We start from the raw sequence: 21,513 nt of genomic DNA on the forward strand, positions 1-21,513 counted from the left end.
CATCTATTATAAACAATCAATAACTAGTTCTTATAATGCACATGTAGATTTGAATACAGGTTTGTGCTTCAGTAGTGTAACCAGGGCGATGACAGATTGTCACATTCTCATGTTGCAGTTAATTCACGGACCACTAGAGAGAGCCATACTCTCTTAATGCTCCACGTTTTAGACATTAGCTTCATATAACATCACTTTCATTCGTATTCTCTCCTTTTTGATCATTTATGATCTTTCAGAATGATATTATTGTAGCATGTGAAAAAAAAAGAATAAGAACAAACAAAACAACCAAAATTAAGAGAAAAATTACCTTTATTTAAAAACTACATTCATTCCAAACAAGGCCACATGATGGTATATACAAAATCATACATATTTTCAAAAGTGAGTTCATCTGTGCCCCTGTGTCAATGAATTTGTGCACTTATAAACATATATATATAAATATATGGATGCATGCATGTACACTGATCCCTTTATATGGATCCTCACCTGACTCACAGGTCTGTTTATTTTAGCCCATTGGCCCTGAAAGCCGCTGGCTGCAGAGACATCCTCATTTCAGAGTGATATGCATGTATTCCCTGCTCAGAGATTCACAGGGATGCTATGATTTATTTTTAAATCGTAAGTAAACCAAATGTAAACAACAACTTTTGCACAAATGAGAGATTTTCCTCTTAAATACTGGCTGAGAACAGGACTAATCCCTGCTGTAAAATAGTCTTAGCAGACATTAGAAGTTTAGAGATTTTTCTTAATAATGTCTCCTAATCATTTTTAGATCTTCACCGAGAAGTTTCCTGAATAGAATTATATAATGTGGTTCTGATCTGAGAAAATTAAGAATTTGCAACGGAAAATTCACCCAAATTTCTTAGAAAAGCTATAAAACATTTTTATCTCATTTATAGAGTTTTGGTGTTGAGCAGAACTTGACACTTTGAACAATATATTGGTTGCACTGTAATAACATCCGTTGTTTAGACCCGTGATCGGCCAACTCCACACCGTAGGAATTAATCAACCATACATCTATGATAAGGCCAAACGATATTAAGAAATAAAAAAACTGGCAGCATATTCAGTCATTTACCTTCAGAGTAACTTGGCATCACTTGAGTTATCATCAATTAGAGCGGGATCATTTCCATTAGTCTCATGGTTGTCATGTACAAGATGAATTCAACCACCACAGACACTGCAGGTCTTTTACCGTGTCAGTGTCTCTCACTAAGAACATACTGTAATTAGAGGTAGGTAGAGGTAAAGTTCACATGAGCTGTTTTCGGACAATGTCCAGAAAATGTCCCAAAAATTGGGTCCAGACATTTTCCGTACTTTGCCTTTCACATATGAAGAACGCAACAGGAGATTGTTCGCGTCAGACACATTCACAACAGAAAAATCATTCAGGCGAGGGGTGGGGTCTGGGTAGAGTAACAGGAGGCAGGACATGATGTATATAAAATGGATTGTGATAGATCAGTATATGAACCAATCAGGGAACAAATGTTGTCATAGAGATGGACCCTGTTTAGAATTTGTATTATTTTTGTTTGTTACAGTTTTATGTCTGTCAAGTGTTAGAAACACCATCACTCGCTCGCTGTGAATTCTTCGGACATTATCCTGCTGTATTCTCACATGGGTTCATTTGGACATATTACTTAAGGGACTGGCAGGAGAAACTCGTGAGAATATCCAGAGCAGCTGACTCAGACATTCGTGTTCTTGCATACAGCCTCTTCTGATAACGTCAGGAGAATGTGCAGAGTTCAGTGCATGTCTGAAAGCAGCAATACATTATGATTGTGACCAAAAGTAGCAGCCACAATGTTGCTCTGACAATGTCTTTACGACACAGTAGAACAAGTTATGGGTTTAAAACAGGATTGATCGTGTCCTTACACCGTCGTCATGACTTTGAGGGACCCTGAGCGGAATCGGAGGATCTTCTTCTTCAGAGCGTGAGACGCTTTGATCTTGACAAAGGCTTTTGGTTGAGAGGGGGCGTTGGCAGCGGCCTGTGGTGAAGGCGAGGATGAAGAGGAGGTAGAAGCAAGGCGAGGTGGCAGCTGCTGGGGCCACACCAGCCCCCCACTCTCGTCGGAGTCACTGGACAGAGAGCTGGAGGCCGGGGAATATACCTCACTCATGCTTGACTCGGACTCTGCAGGGGCAGCACCAGTGTTGCCCTCCTCCCCCCGACAGAGAGGTGCTCTCTCCTGAAGGTCCTGGTGGCAACGCTCGTTGTGTTGGTGCTGCTGTTGACGGTAGTTCTGGGGTTGGGAATGGGGACATGAGTGACCATACCGAGTTTTACGAGGTTGTCGTCTCTGTGACTGCGCCGCACGGATCTCCCCCTCATCCTGGCTGAGCTCCAGGTTGGAGCACCAGCGTTGACCCCCGATGCCGACCTGTGGTCCCGCAACCTGGCCTTGGTTCTGAGCAACATCCCCTCTGCCCTGGTGCCTCTCAGTGGTGCTGTACCTGCGCTCAGGCAGCACTCGCTGGCTCAGGAGGCTGTTTTCTGACTGGGATCGGTTGGTTTTGCTGCTCGACTTCTTGGATCTCTGTCGCTCGTTGTGGCTCTTCTTTGAGGGTCTCAACTTGGAGTTGGGGTGGTCAGGAGAGGAGGCTGCTCGGTTGGGTTTAGGCTGCTCTGGGTTGTAGTGTCTGGGGGAACGAACAGGAGCATGGCAGGCTTGTCCGGGGATATACTGAGCACTTACTAAATTGTGCTTGTGATGAATAGGGGCTTGTGGATGTAGATAATGCTGGGGGGATGCGGGTTCACAACAAAGGTCAAGAGCCCCAACACCACAGTTGGGGTCCAGTGAGGGCAGAGGTGATGGAAGCCTCCCAGCCAGGGAGTGTGGCCTGGACTGGGGGTAGGGCAGAGCTAGATAACAGTCCTCCTCCAAAGACAGGGCCTCTCCTCCACAGGCCTCCCCCTCTAGCTGGTCACAACCCCAGCTCTGCCTCTTAGGGTTTGACAAAAGGTCAACACGCTGCTGTAGATTGGGATCAGGAAAGCGATGCTCTGTCGTAAGAGAGGGAGTCCTCCTGTGCAGGGAGCTGTGGGCAGAAGCACTGCAGAATGGGGGGTCAGGGCTCAGTGTGGTGCGAGGCTGACATGGTCGTGGTGAGAGGGTGTGACGATGGATGAGACCTAGGATGTAATTCTCGACCCTCAAAGCCAGCTGGTAATCCTCCTCAGTGACCTCATCCTCCATAGACTGCTGCTGCCAGGCTTGGCTGGCTCGTATGGGGTCCACCTGCCAGGGGTCCACTGCTGCGCCCTCCTCAGCGATGCCCTCCAAAGGTGGGTAAGGGGCAGAGAAAGAGCGGGGCAGAGTGGTGCACAGAAACGGCACATCCGCTTCTCCATTCAACATGAACGGGTCTCCTAACAACAGAAAACAACACTGCTGCAGGTCAAGATGCGGGGGCTCAGTTATAATACTGCAACCAAAGGAACAAATATGAGAGACAATAGCAACAATGCAGTTATCTGATAGAAGAAAATAATAAACAAGGCCCTGATGTAATTATTTTCTATATTGGCTTATGTTCAAGTTTACCATAGGGTGTTTGCAATGGAAAAAAGAGAGTCTATGTTTAAATCATCATCATTTATCATCATAAGATTATTAGTGAGCAGGATTATGAAAAAAAGACTTAACAGATTTCCATGAAATTTAGAGAAAGGATGTGGTATGGTTCCAGTAAGAAACCATTACATTTTGGTGCAGATCCAGGATTTATTTTCAATGTCTTTAACAATGCGAGAATATGGTGTTTTTTTTAACTTTTTAAACAATTTCCCAGGGAATAATTTCTGGATTATTAATTGATGATGATGTGACTAGTTAAACTGTATCTCAGCGACTCAGTACAACATAAAACCCTCAATACACTGCGGTGTGTGACATCCCACTAGTGACATCTAGTGGTGAATTTGCATGTTGCAGCTGAATACCACTCACTTCACCCTCCACTTCCCAGTTGTCATACAAACTCAAAAGCTGTTTAGTTTGTCCTGTCTGGGCTACTGTAAAAAACATGGCTGTTTCCGTAGAGAAGACCCGCTCCTGATGTAGATATAAAGTATTTAAACATAAAGGGCAAATTCAAGGGTAAAGAAAACAACAATTTGTCTAATTTAGATGGAACACACAAGTTAAAACATTACTAGGATTATTTTATATGCAATTGCTTCCAATAGATCCCTTTCTCCTAAATCTTATACACTGAACCTTTAAAGCTTATAAAACAGAACGTCTCTATAGAAATCTGCCTTTGTTCTGTTGTTTGCAGCTTGTTTTGTTCCACCTGATCTCACCATTTCCTCAGGCTTCCAACAAACAATATGACAACACTCAATAAATCAAAACTCATATATATAGATCATAATTAATCCCCTCTGAAAAGGTGTAACATCAGACACTGCATTTTTAAGAATAACAAATCTAAATCTAACGAATCTTATAATGTCAAAATACTAAAATGATATGCTAAAATGAAACCACTGCTTCACTTACACACAGGACAAGAATGATTTATGTGTCTGCTGCTGTCTCTGACAATGCATACATGTGCAAATATTAGTGAACCTCAGTGTTTCCAGATCTGCTGCCTTTGCTTACCAACAGACTTTGGCCTGTCGTTGGTGTAAACCCAGGAGGAGACATTTTCTGTGGGCTCGGTGGAACAAGATCTTCCTTTAGGTGACTGACCCTCACTCGACTCATAAAAACCTAGAAAGAAAAGCAATTAGACAGAGAGAGAAAGAAGAGATAACGATTCCATTTATTACAGCTCATTGATTATTCCAGTTTTCTAAAAATATGCAACTTGATGCAAACAGTGTTTTACAAAAAGACAACACAACAATAGGAGCACAAGTAAATAATAAAAAAAGAGAAATATGCACAGTTATAGAGCAACAGTTTTATGCACACATTATGTTCACTGGCCTGGTTGAAAGTGAGCAAATCACAATATGCACATTTAGAAAAGTATGTGGAAAGTAGAGTTTTAAAGACTGTGGCGGTACCAGAACTCGGCCGGCTGTCGCCTGCGTCTCCTTGAGCGCCATCGTAACAGCCGTCGTCCATGTCGATCCTCAGCTCTCCCACCTGCTGCTCCAGCGCCTGCATCAGGCCCCATGGAGAACTCTGGAGAGCACTCTGAAACACAAACACACACAACTCAGTCACACCGCCCTCCTGCTGTCTGGGTTTGATTGTGAAGCACTGAGAAGTAATTTTTAAGTGGCAACAATCAGTGATTCCCAAAACAAAGCAGACATTTCAAACAGACCTCTCAGTCAAATTTCTAGTTTGTAGAAATACTAAAGGAAAATATGTTGCATGCGCTGACCTAAAAAGAACTAAAAGGAAAAACCTGACCAGAGGAAAGAGCCAGAGTGTGGTGGCAGAGATCAGTATATATATATAATTTATATCATAGTGTACTGTATATCTGCATAAATGAGTTACATTTACCTCCACAATAGAAAACAGTGTATTTGCTTAAATATGACCTTCATCATTTGATACATGTAAAGGAAATATGTGGTAAATCATATCTTGGTTTCATTATGATGATTAAAATGAGAGTAACTGTCATTTCAGTTTGTGCAAAGGATGTTTTCTACCTTTGTTGAAGCCAACAGGAAATTAAAAAAAAATTGGCCCCCAAATGATTAAACACACTGTCCGAACACATAAGCCACAACTCAGATGAAGACTCCTGTTCTCTAGTTACTGGAATAAAAACATGGTTGTCACAGGTCACACTGTGTGAGGTGGGTACGTGTGCAGCATCCATATGTGTCAGTGAGTTCTCTTACATAAGCAAAGCTCACAGAGGCAGCAGTCATTTCAAATATGAATAATTCAAGGGTCTGTGGAGGGGAGGGCGAGTTCTTTCATGTGCGTGGGGGGCACACACACACACACACACACACACACACACACACACACACACACACACACACACACACACACACACACACACACACACACACACACACACACACACACACACACACACACACACACACACACACCTAGCCCCTTACCATAACCTTCCCAATTAAATCTTGTTTACTTAGTCCTCTTCGTCCCTTGAGGGGCATAATGCGTCGACAATCTGGCCTGTCCTGGGCTACATGGTGGGCCTCACCCCATGTCAGACCCGTCTCTTTCAGCTCAGTCTTCAGTTGTTTTGGATCTACCACAACTATTGCCTAACCCTAAACCGTACTCCAACCCTAACCTAAACCTAATTCTAGCCCTGAGGTAAATCTTAACTCTCACACAGTCCTTTGAAAAAGGAATCATTTCCTCACTTTTCCCAAAATGTCCTCATTCCATAAGATCTGTGCAGTAAATGGTCCTCATAAAAATATAAGTTTAAGTACACCCACACAGATAACAGACGAACTCAACATACAGACTTGTTCGTTAACATGAGGATCCTCTGCTGAAGATAAGAATTCCATATGTGTGGCTCAGGAGGTGGAGCGGGTCGCCCACTAACCAGGAGGACAGTAGTTCGACTGTACTGTGCTGCCAGTGTATGAATGGTGTGTAATAGAAAAAGTGCAGCATGAATTAGTGCTGTGTATATGAATGGGTGAATGTCAATGTGTATTTAAGTATTTGATAAGACTAGAAATATGTATGTTTATATGTATATATACATCCATCCATACATAAATATATATGGTCTCTCTCTCTCTCTCTCTCTATATATATATATATATATATATATATACCATTAAACTACAACTGAGAATGACTTGATTTCACTGCAACAGACTAGTGGTCAAAATAGGTTCTAAACAGATGCGCAGGCTAACACAGACACACAGACACAGACACACACACACACACACACACACAGACACACACACACACACACACACACACACACACACACACACACACACACACACACACACACACACACACACACACACACACACACACACACACACACACACACACACACACACACACATCTCTCTACAGTTGTGAGGACACTCATTGACATAATGCATTCCCTAGCCCCTTACCCTAACCTTAACCATCAAAACTAAATGCCTAACCCTAATTAAAACCCTAAAACCAAGTCTTAACCCTCAAAAAGCCAATTCAATTTGTGAGGACCAGCCAAAATGTCCTCAAAACGTCAAAATGTCCTCACAATCATGTATTCAACCAAAATTGGCCCTCATAACACTTCATTTTTTCATTCTTGGAAGTGATACAGTCGACACTTCAGGCTCATTAAGTGACTTCATTACCATAAGACTGAACTTGTTCTCATAACAAGGTGACACTTTTTACATCAGCAAGCTTCTGTGATGGATCACCTGTCACTTCCTGAGTACTTCACACATACGTCTTCATACATGTGTGTGTCTGTTCCAATAAAACACTGCCTGTGGAGACGTACTGAGGCCGCACAGTGTGTCTATGTGCAAAGTAACAGAAAGCACAGATTGTCGTAGTGGTGAACACAGGGCTGACTCTGGGCAAACAGCTGCTCAGACATGTCTGCAGTGAGGCTGTAGGTGACAGAGTCAGCCTGATTTGATCCACTCTGAAATATCTCAGCTACTATTTGACGTTCATCAGAGAATAAATTCTACTGACTTTAATGATCTCTCAAGATGTACTTTTACCAAATGGCTTTTACTTGATTGTTTTTTATTTTGCTAATACTTAATTTTCTTTAATCCCTCTCTCTTGCCTTTCCTTATAAAGGATGTTGTATTCTTTTCTTTGCTGTCTTTGATTTAAAATGAGATTGTATTAATCTGCTTTGTGTGTTGGATATTAGTTTTATTGTTCTTATTTTTCACTTTGTACCATCTGTTTTGAAAGGTGCATAAACAAAGGTATTATTATATCATTATTATTATCTCAGACTTTTACTCTAGCGTCACCATGAGGTCGACGTTACTAATTTTTAGTAACGTGTCTCATTGGATTAGGAGGAAATTTGGTACAGACATTAACATTCCCCTCAGCATGAATTGTAAAAATATTAGAGAACCATCAACTTTTCCTTTAGCTCCATCGTCAGGTCAGAATTTTAATTTGTCCAGTTTGGTTCATGACCAAGTTTATGTTTATTGTTGCTGATGTAATCAGTTTAACAGTAACTCATATTAACACAATTTCTCCTTTATTGCCATCATCAGTGTCTGCTCCAGTCTTAAAGGTCACACTGTCAGTTTTCCTCAGATGAAATTCCAAAACCCACAGCTCAAGATTGAATAAATATTGTTTTCAAAGATGAAAACAAAAACCTCTTGTAGAAAACGCAGATCTTGGTTGGATGATCCCTCGCCATGTTCTTCTTGGACAATTCTCCAATTGGGGCTGGAGCTCTGATTCCTTTGTCCTGCTGATTATAATGAGGCCATAATGAAAATACGGCTGAGGGGCAATTGACCCAAGCTAACCTACGCTTCCCACGCGACTTCTTCACCGCGAACACTGTCGTCTCTTTTGTTTCGACAAGGGTGCGTATTGTCTTAGTATAAACAAAGCGTTACAGCACGGCTACATCAATAGAAACAAAGAGTGGGGAGCTTTGTTTTAGGTGCTGGCATGAGGTAAAGAAATGGCAGGGGGGACTACAAGAAATCAATTCATCAATGGTGCTGCTTCACACAATTGATTTCTTGCTGCTGCCTTTTGGTCATACACACAACCCAAAACACACTGAGGAAACCATGGTGCTAGTCATTACTCTAATGCTGCTGGAAACAAACACAAATGTGCGGATGAACAAAACCAGCAAAACACAATGAGACATTCAGTTGTGTGGCTGTGGAGCAGGCTGGTCTTTGATTGCACTCCATTATTAATAGTCTCACACTGGCTCCCTGACACCCTGCACACTGTATCATCCCTGTTCTACCGCATCCTCTGCCCGAGGCTAGTGGGGGATGGGGGAAGACGGAGGACACAGTGCAGCCCCCCTCACCTAGCCATTAAGCTGCGATGCAATGGCTGCACAACACACCGGCCCCTGCAGCGAAATAGACTTTTACCAGCGGGTGAATCCGGGACAACAATGTGATTTATTTCTTACTTATATCACCTGTTACATCCTCTGCAGCCATTGTCGAGTGCTGAGGAAAAGCGGCAGATAGACACAGACAATTCTGCCATATTACAAGAATGGGGAGAGAAGATATAGACGCTGGCTGCTTTTTTAATGTGTAGAATAGACCCTGAACCAGTCACTGACTGAAGGCTTTTGAAAAGGATGACGCCAGGACACAGAAATCTGTGGAACAGGGAGCACAAGGCATGCAGCCGCACTGCTGAGCCCTCAATAATTAAAGCAATGTTGTGACTGGCTCCACACAGAGAGTGCTGCGGGAGGCCACAACACACACACACACACACACACACACACACACACACACACACACACACACACACACACACACACACACACACACACACACACACACACACACACACACACACACACACACACAGTGGTGCCTCCATGACTTCAGGGGACATTACATTGACTTCCATTAAATTCCTAGAGACTTTCTTCAACCTTAACTAGAGTAGTAGTACTTTTAACTAGAGTTACTACTTGACTCACAACCTAGACCTAAACATAAGCCTTAACATAAATCTAACAAAACATTAACATAACTTTAAAACATGTCTTGACCCTAATATTTAATAATTTACATTATAGGAACTTGCTTATTGTCGCCACAAAAAAGAGAAGTCCCCATAATGTGACTGTGTAGACAGATTCACGAGTAATACCTGGAACACACACACACACACACACACACACACACACACACACACACACACACACACACACACACACACACACACACACACACACACACACACACACACACACACGCTTAATGATAAGTTCTAATTTGATGGAGGATGAATTTGCTCACACACAAGTGATTGACATCCATGAGCACTGTGATTTTTAGGGCAGCAGTGAGTGAAGTCTCGAAGGAGAAACGTGCACATGAATTGTGCTCTTGCGACTGACAGATGTAGGATGAGATCTGAGTCTATATCTCATGGTTTGTCTGTTTTTCTTTTGAACGACCTGCTTTCTCTCTGCATTTGCATATATAGATCAGAAGCTCATTTCCTCCGATGCCTGTGTATGTGCACAAAGACGCCAAAAAGAAACACAAAGACGTTGGAATTGTCTGATGTTGGTGTGGCAGAACAAAGCAGAGGAAACCATGCAGCGATCTATTTGGCTGAACTGTCACTGCTGAGTAGACGAGCAGCTCTGTACTCTCACTAATGATGCTGTCTTCACACACAAGGACACACACAAGCTGATCGATGGCGACCCGGTGGTTCAGCTAAGGCACCACACATCGACACAAAGACTGTACAAATTGTGCACAGACAAAAAACAAACACTTGATTTAAATCCATTTTGGTCAGTTTTAAATATTCAAATATAACTCCAGAGCACCTCAGGTTCCTCAGAGCAAGCTCTCCTCCATGAAGAGGGAGCATGTGAATTGTGCATGTCATACACTCATGCACAATTCACATGCTCCCTCTTCTTTCTCCAAACACACACAGCGGGGCGGCTGAGAGGGAGATGAGGACTCCATGCTTCATCCCCAGCTGCTGTGTGGAGTCCCACAGCTGTCAACACCTCCAACACCAAACATAGTATCCAGGAGGGAAAAAAGGGCCCGTCTGGGGCCAGTCATGTTCTCACACACACACGCACACACACACACACACACACACACACGGGTAGTCTCATGGGTCAGCTGTTTCTGTGTCAGAGCATTGAACTTATACATCTTGCAGACTTTAACCTATGCAGGATGTGATTGGGGGTCAGATGGGGCCCTGATATTATGTAGACTCAATTTGAGACTTCCATTAGAGGCAAAAAAAATATTCTCTCAGGAATTCCCCCCGCGTGTAATTACTCACACGCGTGGATGGGCAGAACAGTTAATAAACATCGATCCAAGGACGCGTTGCGCACGAAATGGAAAAAGGGAAAATACGCAGCCCTGTGGGGGAAACGCGTGTCTCGCCTTCACTGCCCTCGAAAATTGCTGTTTCCAGTCTGTGTGTGTGGATGAGGAGTCAGAGTGAAAAGCGCTGACAGCTCCACCAACACCACCAGGGAATATTGAATCAAGACTGGTGCGCCTGGCTCATTGGAAACACTTGACCTGCGCGCATTCCTCTCAAATTGGTTTCCTATAGGCAGCTCTATCTTCATACGTTTTCATGAATCCAGGCCACATCAGACGCAGATGTGAGACAAGATGAAACACAGTGCCCACATCTTACCACATGTACCCAACTGAAGCCATGCAGTGCGCAGGGCCACCTATGCGCCTTATCCTCCTCACAGGGGCCTCGGTTGGCATCATTAGTATTCTGCTCCATATGCGCCTATTGTTAGGCCCCCGGCGCAGCAAGAGAGAGGGAGGGGAGGAAGGGTGAGGAGGAGGCGGCTGATTTAATTTCTTTTTCACCCTCTTTAATAAAAGCTTCCTATTGTGGCCATGTGGGACAGTTTGCTCAACAGCAGCTAAAGAAAACAAAACTCCCACAACCCCCCAAAATTAAAACAATACAGCGATAAGAAAATCAAATTAAACCAAATAACAGTTTATAGTTTGTTCAGTGGTGCGTAAAACTTAACGGGGGAGCTGCTACTGTATTTTTTATTATAACCTGTCACAACAAAATCGGTATTTATCTTGGATTAACCCACTTTTTCATTCTGATGTTAATGTGGCAACTCCGCGTCACACATTTGTCCAACTGAGAAAAGCCAAGATAATCATGGTCATGACATAAAATCTTCACTACAACAGCAACATACAAAACGAAGGAGTCATGTACTACTTTTATGATGTGCGCAGAGCACAAATAAGAGCTTGTTAAGTAGTAAAAGCCACAAAAGTCCATGATGAGGGAACAATGGGCCATTAAATAGTGGGTCTGTGCCACAAGCGGTGGCTGCTCCACCCCCTGATTCCGTCCCCCCACAGGCGTAAATCTCTGACTGGCGCACAGAGACGCACCACAGCCTTTAACAGGGACGCGCTATTAATCAAGTTGAGTTACTTTTTTTGCAGAGAGGTCACCTCTGCACAAAAGGCTCAGCGCAAACCAGGAGTCCATGCATGATTACAATGAGGATATGCGCTGTAAACATGCATAGGCCTGTGGTGAATGCCAGAGGTAAAGTGGGGTTCAAGCACAGGATGGGCTACAATGATGAGAATCATGCAGTATGCGATTTAAAATGCACTCATGACATGGACCTTCTTACCAGCTGACGCCTCAGTGTCAAGTTCTCCTGCCCCCAGCTGCTGAAGCACGCCAGCTCTCCTCCGGAGCTGTCCCGGGCCGGCGGCTGCCCCACAGCCAGCGCCCCCAGCACCAGACACTCCTGCCTCTGCTTGCGGAGCTCCAGCTCGCACAGCCCGGCCAGGCTCGCCTCCAGGCGCTCCTTGGTCCGACTGCGCTCCACAGTCACCGGGAAGGAGAACGCACGGTGCATGCCCCCGCCACACAAATCCCAGGGATTATCTGCACAACAAAGTCTTGTTATTCCCTTTAATTTGTGTTTAGTGTTGTCCAGTTGACTCAGATTAACGAGGGCATCCTCAGTCTATAAAGGTGCCATGATGCTGCATCCCGTTCCTGGCGGTGGGACGGTAGCCTTGGAGCAGCGTGGTTTCCCAGACCTTCCCTCAATGCGCTATACATTTTCTGGTTCTCAGCTGTCAAACGCAGGAGAGGAGCTCCGCCCTTTGCGACCAGGCACGCAGGCACACACATACAAACACACGCACGCACGCACGCACGCACGCACACACACACACACACACACACACACACACACACACACACACACACACACACACACACACACACACACACACACACACACACACACACACACACACACACACACACACACACACACAAAGTGGGGAGTCGTCCGCCCCTCCACAAATTCAATCTCAGCCCTGATTGGATGTGAGAGGCCAACAAGGCGCTGCGCCTTAACGCTGCCCCACCCCCTTGATTCATTCCGGTGACGTGTCGACCTCACCCATCCTCTCATCGTAATGGACCAATTCAGGAGACGGTTATGACTAAAGACTGATATTTTATTACCTTAGAACGATTTAAAGACACCATGTAGCTGCAGGGAGTGAAATACAATACAACAGTAACCAGGATAGACTGGTGAGGAAAGCCGAAAAATGACCCAAGGACAGGATCCCTGAAGACAAATGGTGCAACATTATATTGCAGTTGAGCACAATATATGAATTAATGAGACTGTGTGACCACATTATTTAAATAAGTAGAGTATAAATAATAAGTGAGGTCAGCAAAATGTGGACAATCCATGTATACACATCGTGTATATATACATGTTTGTGTATTTTTGTTTTGTTTATTCATGAATATTACCAATACAGTAGGCTGTTATTTAACCATAATTCTCCATGTGACTCCCTGCTGCTGGCTGCACTGCATCGAGATGTTGAACAATGCCAGATCTCGAAATATTAAAGATTAAATCCCAATCAACCAACCAACAAACCACCTCACCCAATCAACCAACCAACAAACCACCTTACCCAATCAACCAACCAACAAACCACCTTACCCAATCAACCAACCAACAAACCACCTGACCCAACCACCCAACCAACAAACCACCTGACCCAATCAACCAACCAACAAACCACCTGACCCAATCACCCAATCAACCAACCAACAAACCACCTGACCCAATCAACCAACCAACAAACCACCTGACCCAATCACCCAATCACCCAACCAACAAACCACCTGACCCAATCACCCAATCAACCAACCAACAAACCACCTGACCCAATCAACCAACCAACAAATCACCTGACCCAATCAACCAACCAACAAACCACCTGACCCAATCAACCAACCAACAAACCACCTGACCCAATCACCCAATCACCCAACCAACAAATCACCTGACCCAATCACCCAATCAACCAACCAACAAACCACCTGACCCAATCAACCAACCAACAAATCACCTGACCCAATCACCCAATCAACCAACCAACAAACCACCTGACCCAATCAACCAACCAACAAATCACCTGACCCAATCACCCAATCAACCAACCAACAAACCACCTGACCCAATCAACCAACCAACAAACCACCTGACCCAATCAACCAACCAACAAACCACCTGACCCAATCAACCAACCAACAAACCACCTGACCCAATCAACCAACCAACCAACAAATCACCTGACCCAATCACCCAATCAACCAACCAACAAACCACCTGACCCAATCAACCAACCAACAAACCACCTGACCCAATCAACCAACCAACAAACCACCTGACCCAATCAACCAACCAACAAACCACCTGACCCAATCAACCAACCAACAAATCCGCCCCAATCAACCAACCAACAAACCACCTGACCCAATCAACCAACCAACAAATCACTTGACCCAATCAACCAACCAACAAACCACCTGACCCAATCAACCAACCAACAAACCACCTGACCCAATCAACCAACCAACAAACCACCTGACCCAATCAACCAACCAACAAACCACCTGACCCAATCAACCAACCAACAAACCACCTGACCCAATCAACCAACCAACAAACCACCTGACCCAATCAACCAACCAACAAACCACCTGACCCAATCAACCAACCAACAAACCACCTGACCCAATCAACCAACCAACAAACCACCTGACCCAATCAACCAACCAACAAACCACCTGACCCAATCAACCAACCAACAAACCACCAATCACCCAATCAACCAACCAACAAATCACCTGACCCAATCACCCAACCAACAAGCCACCTGACCCAATCACCCAATCAACCAACCAACAAACCACCTGACCCAATCAACCAACCAACAAACCACCTGACCCAATCAACCAACCAACCACCCACCCAACCAGCAAACCACCTGACCCAATCACCCAATCAACCAACCAACAAACCACCTGACCCAATCAAACAACCAACATCCACCTGACCCAATCAACCAACCAACAAACCACCTGACCCAACCAACCAACCACCTAATCACCCCCCCACCCAACTAACCAAAGACGAAAAAATGACGATCAATAGGCTAATGTAAGTAAATTAACATTACACTTGAACATAAAATAGAAGAAAATGGAAATTATGGGTGATTTCATGAATGAAAAGTGAATATATTTTAAACCCTCTTACCCTCAGTGAACATGGATGGGCTTTAGAACATTTACCTGATTCATCTGGTTAGTTTGTATAAGTGAGAGTGACAGTTGTAATTAATAGGCACATTTTTAAACAATTAATAATAATTAAAGTCAGACAGCAGAGAATCACTATGGGCAGACTTCTCTGAATGTACAGCAGGAAATGAGAAGATTGTACTATAGGTACAGCTCCTCCCAAAAGAAAAATGCTTTCATATTCAACATCAATATTTCATCATCTTTTATTTTATTCTATTATTTTCTAAAGTGCAGCCACAAATTAATATTTTATCTTGATACTTCATGCAAGCTTCTCCTGTGCTACTCCACTGTAAAGTCTCCTGAGGCCACATGTGCTGCATGGCTCCTTAAGGAGAACTTTACTTCCTGTTAGGAAAATACAAGAACCAAGTATGATTTCTTAAAATGCAAATGCATGCTTTTATAATAGATATATAACAAGTAAAATCTTCAGCATGGAAGGCTGTCTTTTTTAAAATAAACATTCGATAACTCCAAAAACATCAAGACTTTTTGTTCAATATTTTTTATTCATTATTCCAGTCTCTACTTCACATGAACCAGAAAGCCACTTTTATCTTCATTCTCTATGAGGCAAAGTCATCGGCAGGTCAGAACCTACGCGCAGCGCAGGTTGGATTCTTCGTCAGTGTGTGTGTGTGTGTGTGTGTGTGTGTGTGCACACTGCAGATATACATAACATATACTTACAGTATATTCATCTCATGTATAAAGTTCACTAAAAGTCTCTCTAGAGATCAAAACATTTTCTAAAAAAAAGAACATACAGTAGAATTCTTATTGAACAAAACTACACCAGTACATATTTTATCAAGACACACTTGAAGAGGAGCGTTTGACTTTGATCAGTGGTCGTTTTCAGGAGGATAGATGTGTTTTCCTATTGTGTTGTGTGTTAGTCAGTACTGTTGGTGTGCAGGGGGCGCTATTGTCTCGCCAACTCTGTGATGGGGAGGCTAATGCCAATTACTACATCAAATGAAGCGCAGAATTCATTAGTCGTCAGTGATAAAATAGGGGCATCCAGAACTCTCGGCTCACCTCGGTCCCTCAGCTGTGCAGTGATCATACAGTAATTAACGCACAGAACTGTGTGCACATAGAAAATAAAGAGTGAAATTCAAATTTGCTGGTAACAAACAAACTGCAAATAAAGACGGACAACATGACTGCCCCCCCAAAAGTGAAGCCAAAATGTTTCCATCGCCCCCTGGTGGCTGGCTGCAGTAGAGGCCATAAACCCAGACTGCTCGATGTTAGTGGTTGGATGTCTGTTCATTATTCCACTAATGTTTAACTACATTTTTTATTTGATGCTTTAAAAACAAGGTGAAACGTGATGATTGACAGAGACAGACTAGTGATTGGTTGAGCTGCTGCGCAGACTCTGGCTCCAAATGCGCAAGATGGCGGCATTCGTGTCTGGGATATTTTGGCTTCACTTCTGGATAGTGGGAGGAAGTGAAATGCATTGTCCATGTGTATATACACATTTAGCTTGCAAGCATACAAAGTAGAAACAAAGGGAACCAGTTTGCTATATATGCAACTACCCCCAGTTTTCCCAGTTACCCCCAGTGTTTTCAATCTATATACACAGTCCATGGTAACAAGGAAAATCATGGGAGTCGTGAAGGGAACGATGAAGGCCAAAACAAACAAAAAAGCTTAAATTGCATACTTGCAGTAATTGATGAAAATGAATTCAGGTCTGCTGTGTGAGTTTGTTGGACTGCATATTTAATTTGGACTGAGGAGGATGTGCGTTTTACAGTAGTTCAGTGTTACAATGTGTCTGTCACTATGAACCGTTTCACTCAGCCTTGTCAAAACAACACAGTTGCTCCAAGACTAAGATCAAAGGTATCAAACCAAAGCTGGGAAATAAATCCAAATTAAACATTTACAATTTCTCTTTCGATACTGTTAAGAATGTTTGAATTTTTTAGACCAAAAAAAAACAACAATGTGATTCAAGCATCTGGAAAAAAATCAACTTCTTCATACTTTAAAAAACAAACAAACTTTAAAGCATTTCAATCACATTTTCATATATACATCTCTGTACCATCAGATTCATGAAGCAGAACTTCACTATAATCGTTCAGTGTCGTCATGATTGTGAAAGTGATTTCTATAAAACAGAAAACTTTTCCAACCGCTCACATTCAGGTCTTAAGGTTTTCATGTGTTATCATTTCTCTTCCTTCTGCAAATGTAACACACACAAAAACAGCAGGGGTCCCATCCTGAAACTTTTCAGCTGTTTTCACTGAGTCGTTTGGTAACACGCCGCGCAGGCACACAGTAAAGATACATATTCCCTTATACAAGTCACTCATTCTTCTCTGGCCCTGAAGAAGACAAGAACGTGTGTCAGACCTCATTTTGGAGTTGCTTTGTTTGGGATGTGTTTGGGAAGATTCACATGTCATCACCTCGATGATCTTTTATTTAGGCAATTGTTAATTTCGAGCAGTAACAACCAGCGGGATCAAAATCCAGCTATTTCTAATGAGTTTGGAAGTTGAAAATCCCCAGTGTGGTTGTTACATTTCCTGAAACACACCAGTAAAAGTATTTCCCAAGCCCCGTGTTCACCTCCAAACTACACCACTGACACTCCTCCGTTTAATTCTCTACCTGAAAAGGCCTTAAAGTGCTTCACTTTCTCTATTTTCTTTTACACAAGGAAGTTTTTCTCAATTTGGAAGTGCTTATCATCGCTGAAGTCTGTCAGCTATGTAAGGGGGTCTCTGTTGACAAACTCTTAAAAGATGCTCTTTACCACACCTAATCCTGTATATAATACATGACATACATGATAAATACTGTATTCAAAACAACGTGAATATTGTGAAGGTACATTTCTACTTCTCTCTTTTGGTTCAATTCAAATGCGTTAGGTTAATTCTCATGCTTTCATTGCATCCAAGACAGATACTTGAAATGGGGGAAGGGAGAGTATAATTTGGGTTGAATAAGGTGTTTTAAAAAGAATAGTTTAACATTTTGAAAAATATACTTGTTTGCTTTCTTGCTGAGAGATTTGATACCACTCATATCATATCGGTATGATGAACATGACGCAAGAGCCATTTAGCTCATTCACTCGCACAAAGAAACCATAGATTGTAAACAGAGATGGACAAATTGCCAGTATCCTAAAAGTGAGGCCAAAGGGTCTCAATTGGCCCGTGGTGGCTGGCTGTGGTACAGGTCATAAAGCCGGCCTCCTCCATGTTAGCAAATGGGACATGGACCAAACTAAAAGGTAAATTAGCTTTTTCTCAAATATGGTTTATGTCATCTTAGATAGTTCATTTCACACCGATATATATTCAATTGGTTATTGCTACTGCACAGACTCTGGCTCCAAATGTGCAAGATGTCAGCATTCGTATTTGAAATTTTAGCAATGGAAGAAACATTTAACCAGCTAGAATAAAAATCGCAATTACTGCAAACCAACTTGCTATATAAGCAGAAGCAAACAAATGTATTTCTCAAATTGTCAAACTGTTTGTTTTTTAGCAAAGTGTTGTCAAGCCACTAAGTGGTGACATGGATCAAGAGTTGATCACAGAGGGAAGATGAAGGGTTCATCTCCAAAATGTTATATATCCATTGACAAGAGAAAGTTCATTCAATATTAAATATTTAGAGGATCTAGTCTGTCTTCTTGGTTCATTCTTTCTTTTGTCTTGAAGCTAATTAGCATGCGTCAAAAAGTGACATCAATCACTTTGGACACGTTGATGTAAATATATATGTTTATATTTTTTCTAATGCTGGATACGTCATTTTGGAACAAAACTCTTCGGTTGTAAACTGTACCCTGGTGGGGCTAATGCAAGGCAGCATACAAATGCATTAGCATAAAAAAAAGGCAGTCTGGCTGCAGAAGCCAGAAAAGAAAAGAAATTAAAAAACATACAAGTGTTGTATGGTAAAAATGTCACACTTTACAGCACACATGCACTCGCACTCACTCACACACACACACACACACACGCGCGAAGATAATCGCGCAAATGCAGAATCATTCTTGCACACTGGACATGTCACAGACATATCTGGCATGCATTTTTAGAAGAAAACATGTTTTGTTAGAAATGCTTTAACTGGTCTTGAGATCTGATAATTTCTTTATATACATAAATTAACAATAAATATAGGTAATGTTTATATATTTTGAAATATATATATTAAATAATGAAATATTCTTATATATTTCAAATATATTCATAGAATTCTTTCTAATTTGAAACATTTTTCAAGAGATATAGTCACAGTTTAGTAATAAAACAAGTAAGAACACAGGTCTCCCTACTGGTCTGGCTGCAGCATCCCTTTTTCAAAGAAGAATAACTCCGGCCTTTTGCTCAGGCTACATAATACATTCGACTTTATTAGAAAGATGAGGAATAACGTACTGTATGGAATCGAACACTGAGGCAGGGGCAACTGATCATGTGAACTGTGTATGAAGGTAAAAATACTGGTTTAGGTCTCAAGCTCTAGATTCTACTTCTTAATATTTCACCATAGCGCTCTGACAGGGAACCAGCCCTGACCAGGCAACGAGCCTCCAGCTACAATACTTCCTTTTCTTTTCAGTTGTGGCGCGATACTGCACTCTGATTGGCTGGAGGTTTATTAAAGGGACGCTGCAGCGAGGCCCTCTTGGGGACGATTGGTTTGGAACAGTCGAGAGAGTGTAGAAAGCCATTAAGACTCGAAAGGACCCCCCTCTTCTTTGACTTGATCTCTCATCTTCTTCTGTTCTTCTTTTTTGACACACATAGACTGGAACTGGACCACATTAACACTGACTGAGGAGAGCTAGGTTGTCTAAATGCATGCAGTAGTTTTCCTTCGTCCTCTCTGCTACTCTCCTGGTCGACATGGCTTACAGTAGGGTGCACTTGGACATACAGAGAGTAAAAGAAAACGGTTATCCCAAGAGTTTAGAGAAGGTGCAAGACTCGCACCTTCCTACAATGCCTCAGTGATGTTGGGGACACCTCAGTTCCTGTGTGTGATAGGGGCACTTTCTGTCAATGACTTCCTCCTCAGGGGTTTTTACCCATCTGTGCGCTGGTTACCCTGGGTCCTCTCTTTGTCTCTGTTGGACCAGCTCACCGTTGGTCCTGCTCCACGCTCTGACTCGCTGCTGCCTGCATACTGGTTCACAAACAAAACAGGTCCTATATTGCACAGCACGCCCTCATGGCCTTATGGTGGTGTGTTAGTGGTACCGACTTCTCTTCTCTTCAGCCTCGGAGCTGTAGTCACTTAAACCAATGCCTCTCTGGAGGTTCAATAAAGAGTCTTTCATCTAAAGAGGAGAAACAAGAAGAAACAACAACTTGTTTATTGAAGACAGTGAATTTACACTGACCAACAATTATGCATGGAACAAGAAACTATTCTCCCACTTCCTTTAAGATAATGAAATACATCATTTCCCCCAGGTGATGCAGACCTGCAAGTGGCGGTCATTGTTTCTTAGATGCCATGTTTGACAGTTTTTTAACAGCTCTCCTTAAAGGGGAATTCTGGTATTTTACAACCTAGGCCCTATATTTATAAATGTCATTGTGTAAATGAATCATACTTTTGGAATGAGATCAGTAGATCTCCTCTGCTACAAAGTAATCTTATGGTGTGTTCACACCTAAATGCGCTATTTGTGCAGCGGGGTCATCTGTGCTTATTCATGTTAATTGTTTGTAAAGGTTGTTATGCGCGAATAAACATAACCGAGGAGTATTCGCCTGTTCTCTGGAACAGAGGACTTCTGGCTGAAGTAGTTGCGTTGTACATGAAGTGGAAACACTGAGAGTAGCCAGCGAAAGAGGAGAAGTACTTGCTGAAGTAACTACAACACTACTGCAGTGTAGGTGTGGTGGAAACACCAGAGAAGCCAGCGCCGTTGTGTGTGGGTCCACAAGCCCACCAAGAGCACACAGCTCAGGGACTTTAACCGGCCGCTTCAGGAGCTGTGTCAGGATGACTGTCGTTTCCAATGCTACCTGAGGCCAACCAGTGACCGGTTCGATCTCCCATTCTCAGCGCTGATTGGCTCATGCGACATTGAGTCAAGCGAATCTGACGCCTGAGTTGAAATATT

At 42.8% G+C, this 21,513-nt stretch overlaps 2 protein-coding genes across 18 annotated transcripts in view; both read right to left on the minus strand.

Annotated features, from left to right (window-relative positions):
- Positions 1–297: 297 nt before the first annotated feature.
- Positions 298–12,882, minus strand: LOC118106505 (dapper homolog 3). The gene is made up of 4 exons (XM_035155112.2): positions 12,367–12,882; positions 5,066–5,198; positions 4,656–4,766; positions 298–3,415 (listed from the first exon to the last, which is right to left on the minus strand). The coding sequence occupies exons 1-4, from the start codon at positions 12,595–12,597 to the stop codon at positions 1,911–1,913; spliced, it is 1,980 nt and encodes a 659-aa protein (XP_035011003.1). The 5' UTR covers positions 12,598–12,882; the 3' UTR covers positions 298–1,910.
- Positions 12,883–15,866: 2,984 nt separating this feature from the next.
- gramd1bb (GRAM domain containing 1Bb) overlaps positions 15,867–21,513 on the minus strand; it is a 97,702-nt gene continuing 92,055 nt past the window's right edge. For all 17 annotated transcript variants that reach the window (XM_035153645.2, XM_035153629.2, XM_047339476.1 and 14 more), the window contains one exon: positions 15,867–20,718. In XM_035153645.2, the coding sequence (XP_035009536.1) occupies positions 20,629–20,718 (90 nt within the window). In that variant the 3' untranslated portion in view covers positions 15,867–20,628. The remainder of the gene's footprint in view (positions 20,719–21,513) is intronic.

This window comes from Hippoglossus stenolepis, chromosome 4 (genome assembly GCF_022539355.2).
Source record: "Hippoglossus stenolepis isolate QCI-W04-F060 chromosome 4, HSTE1.2, whole genome shotgun sequence".
In the NCBI taxonomy this organism is placed as follows: domain Eukaryota; kingdom Metazoa; phylum Chordata; class Actinopteri; order Pleuronectiformes; family Pleuronectidae; genus Hippoglossus; species Hippoglossus stenolepis.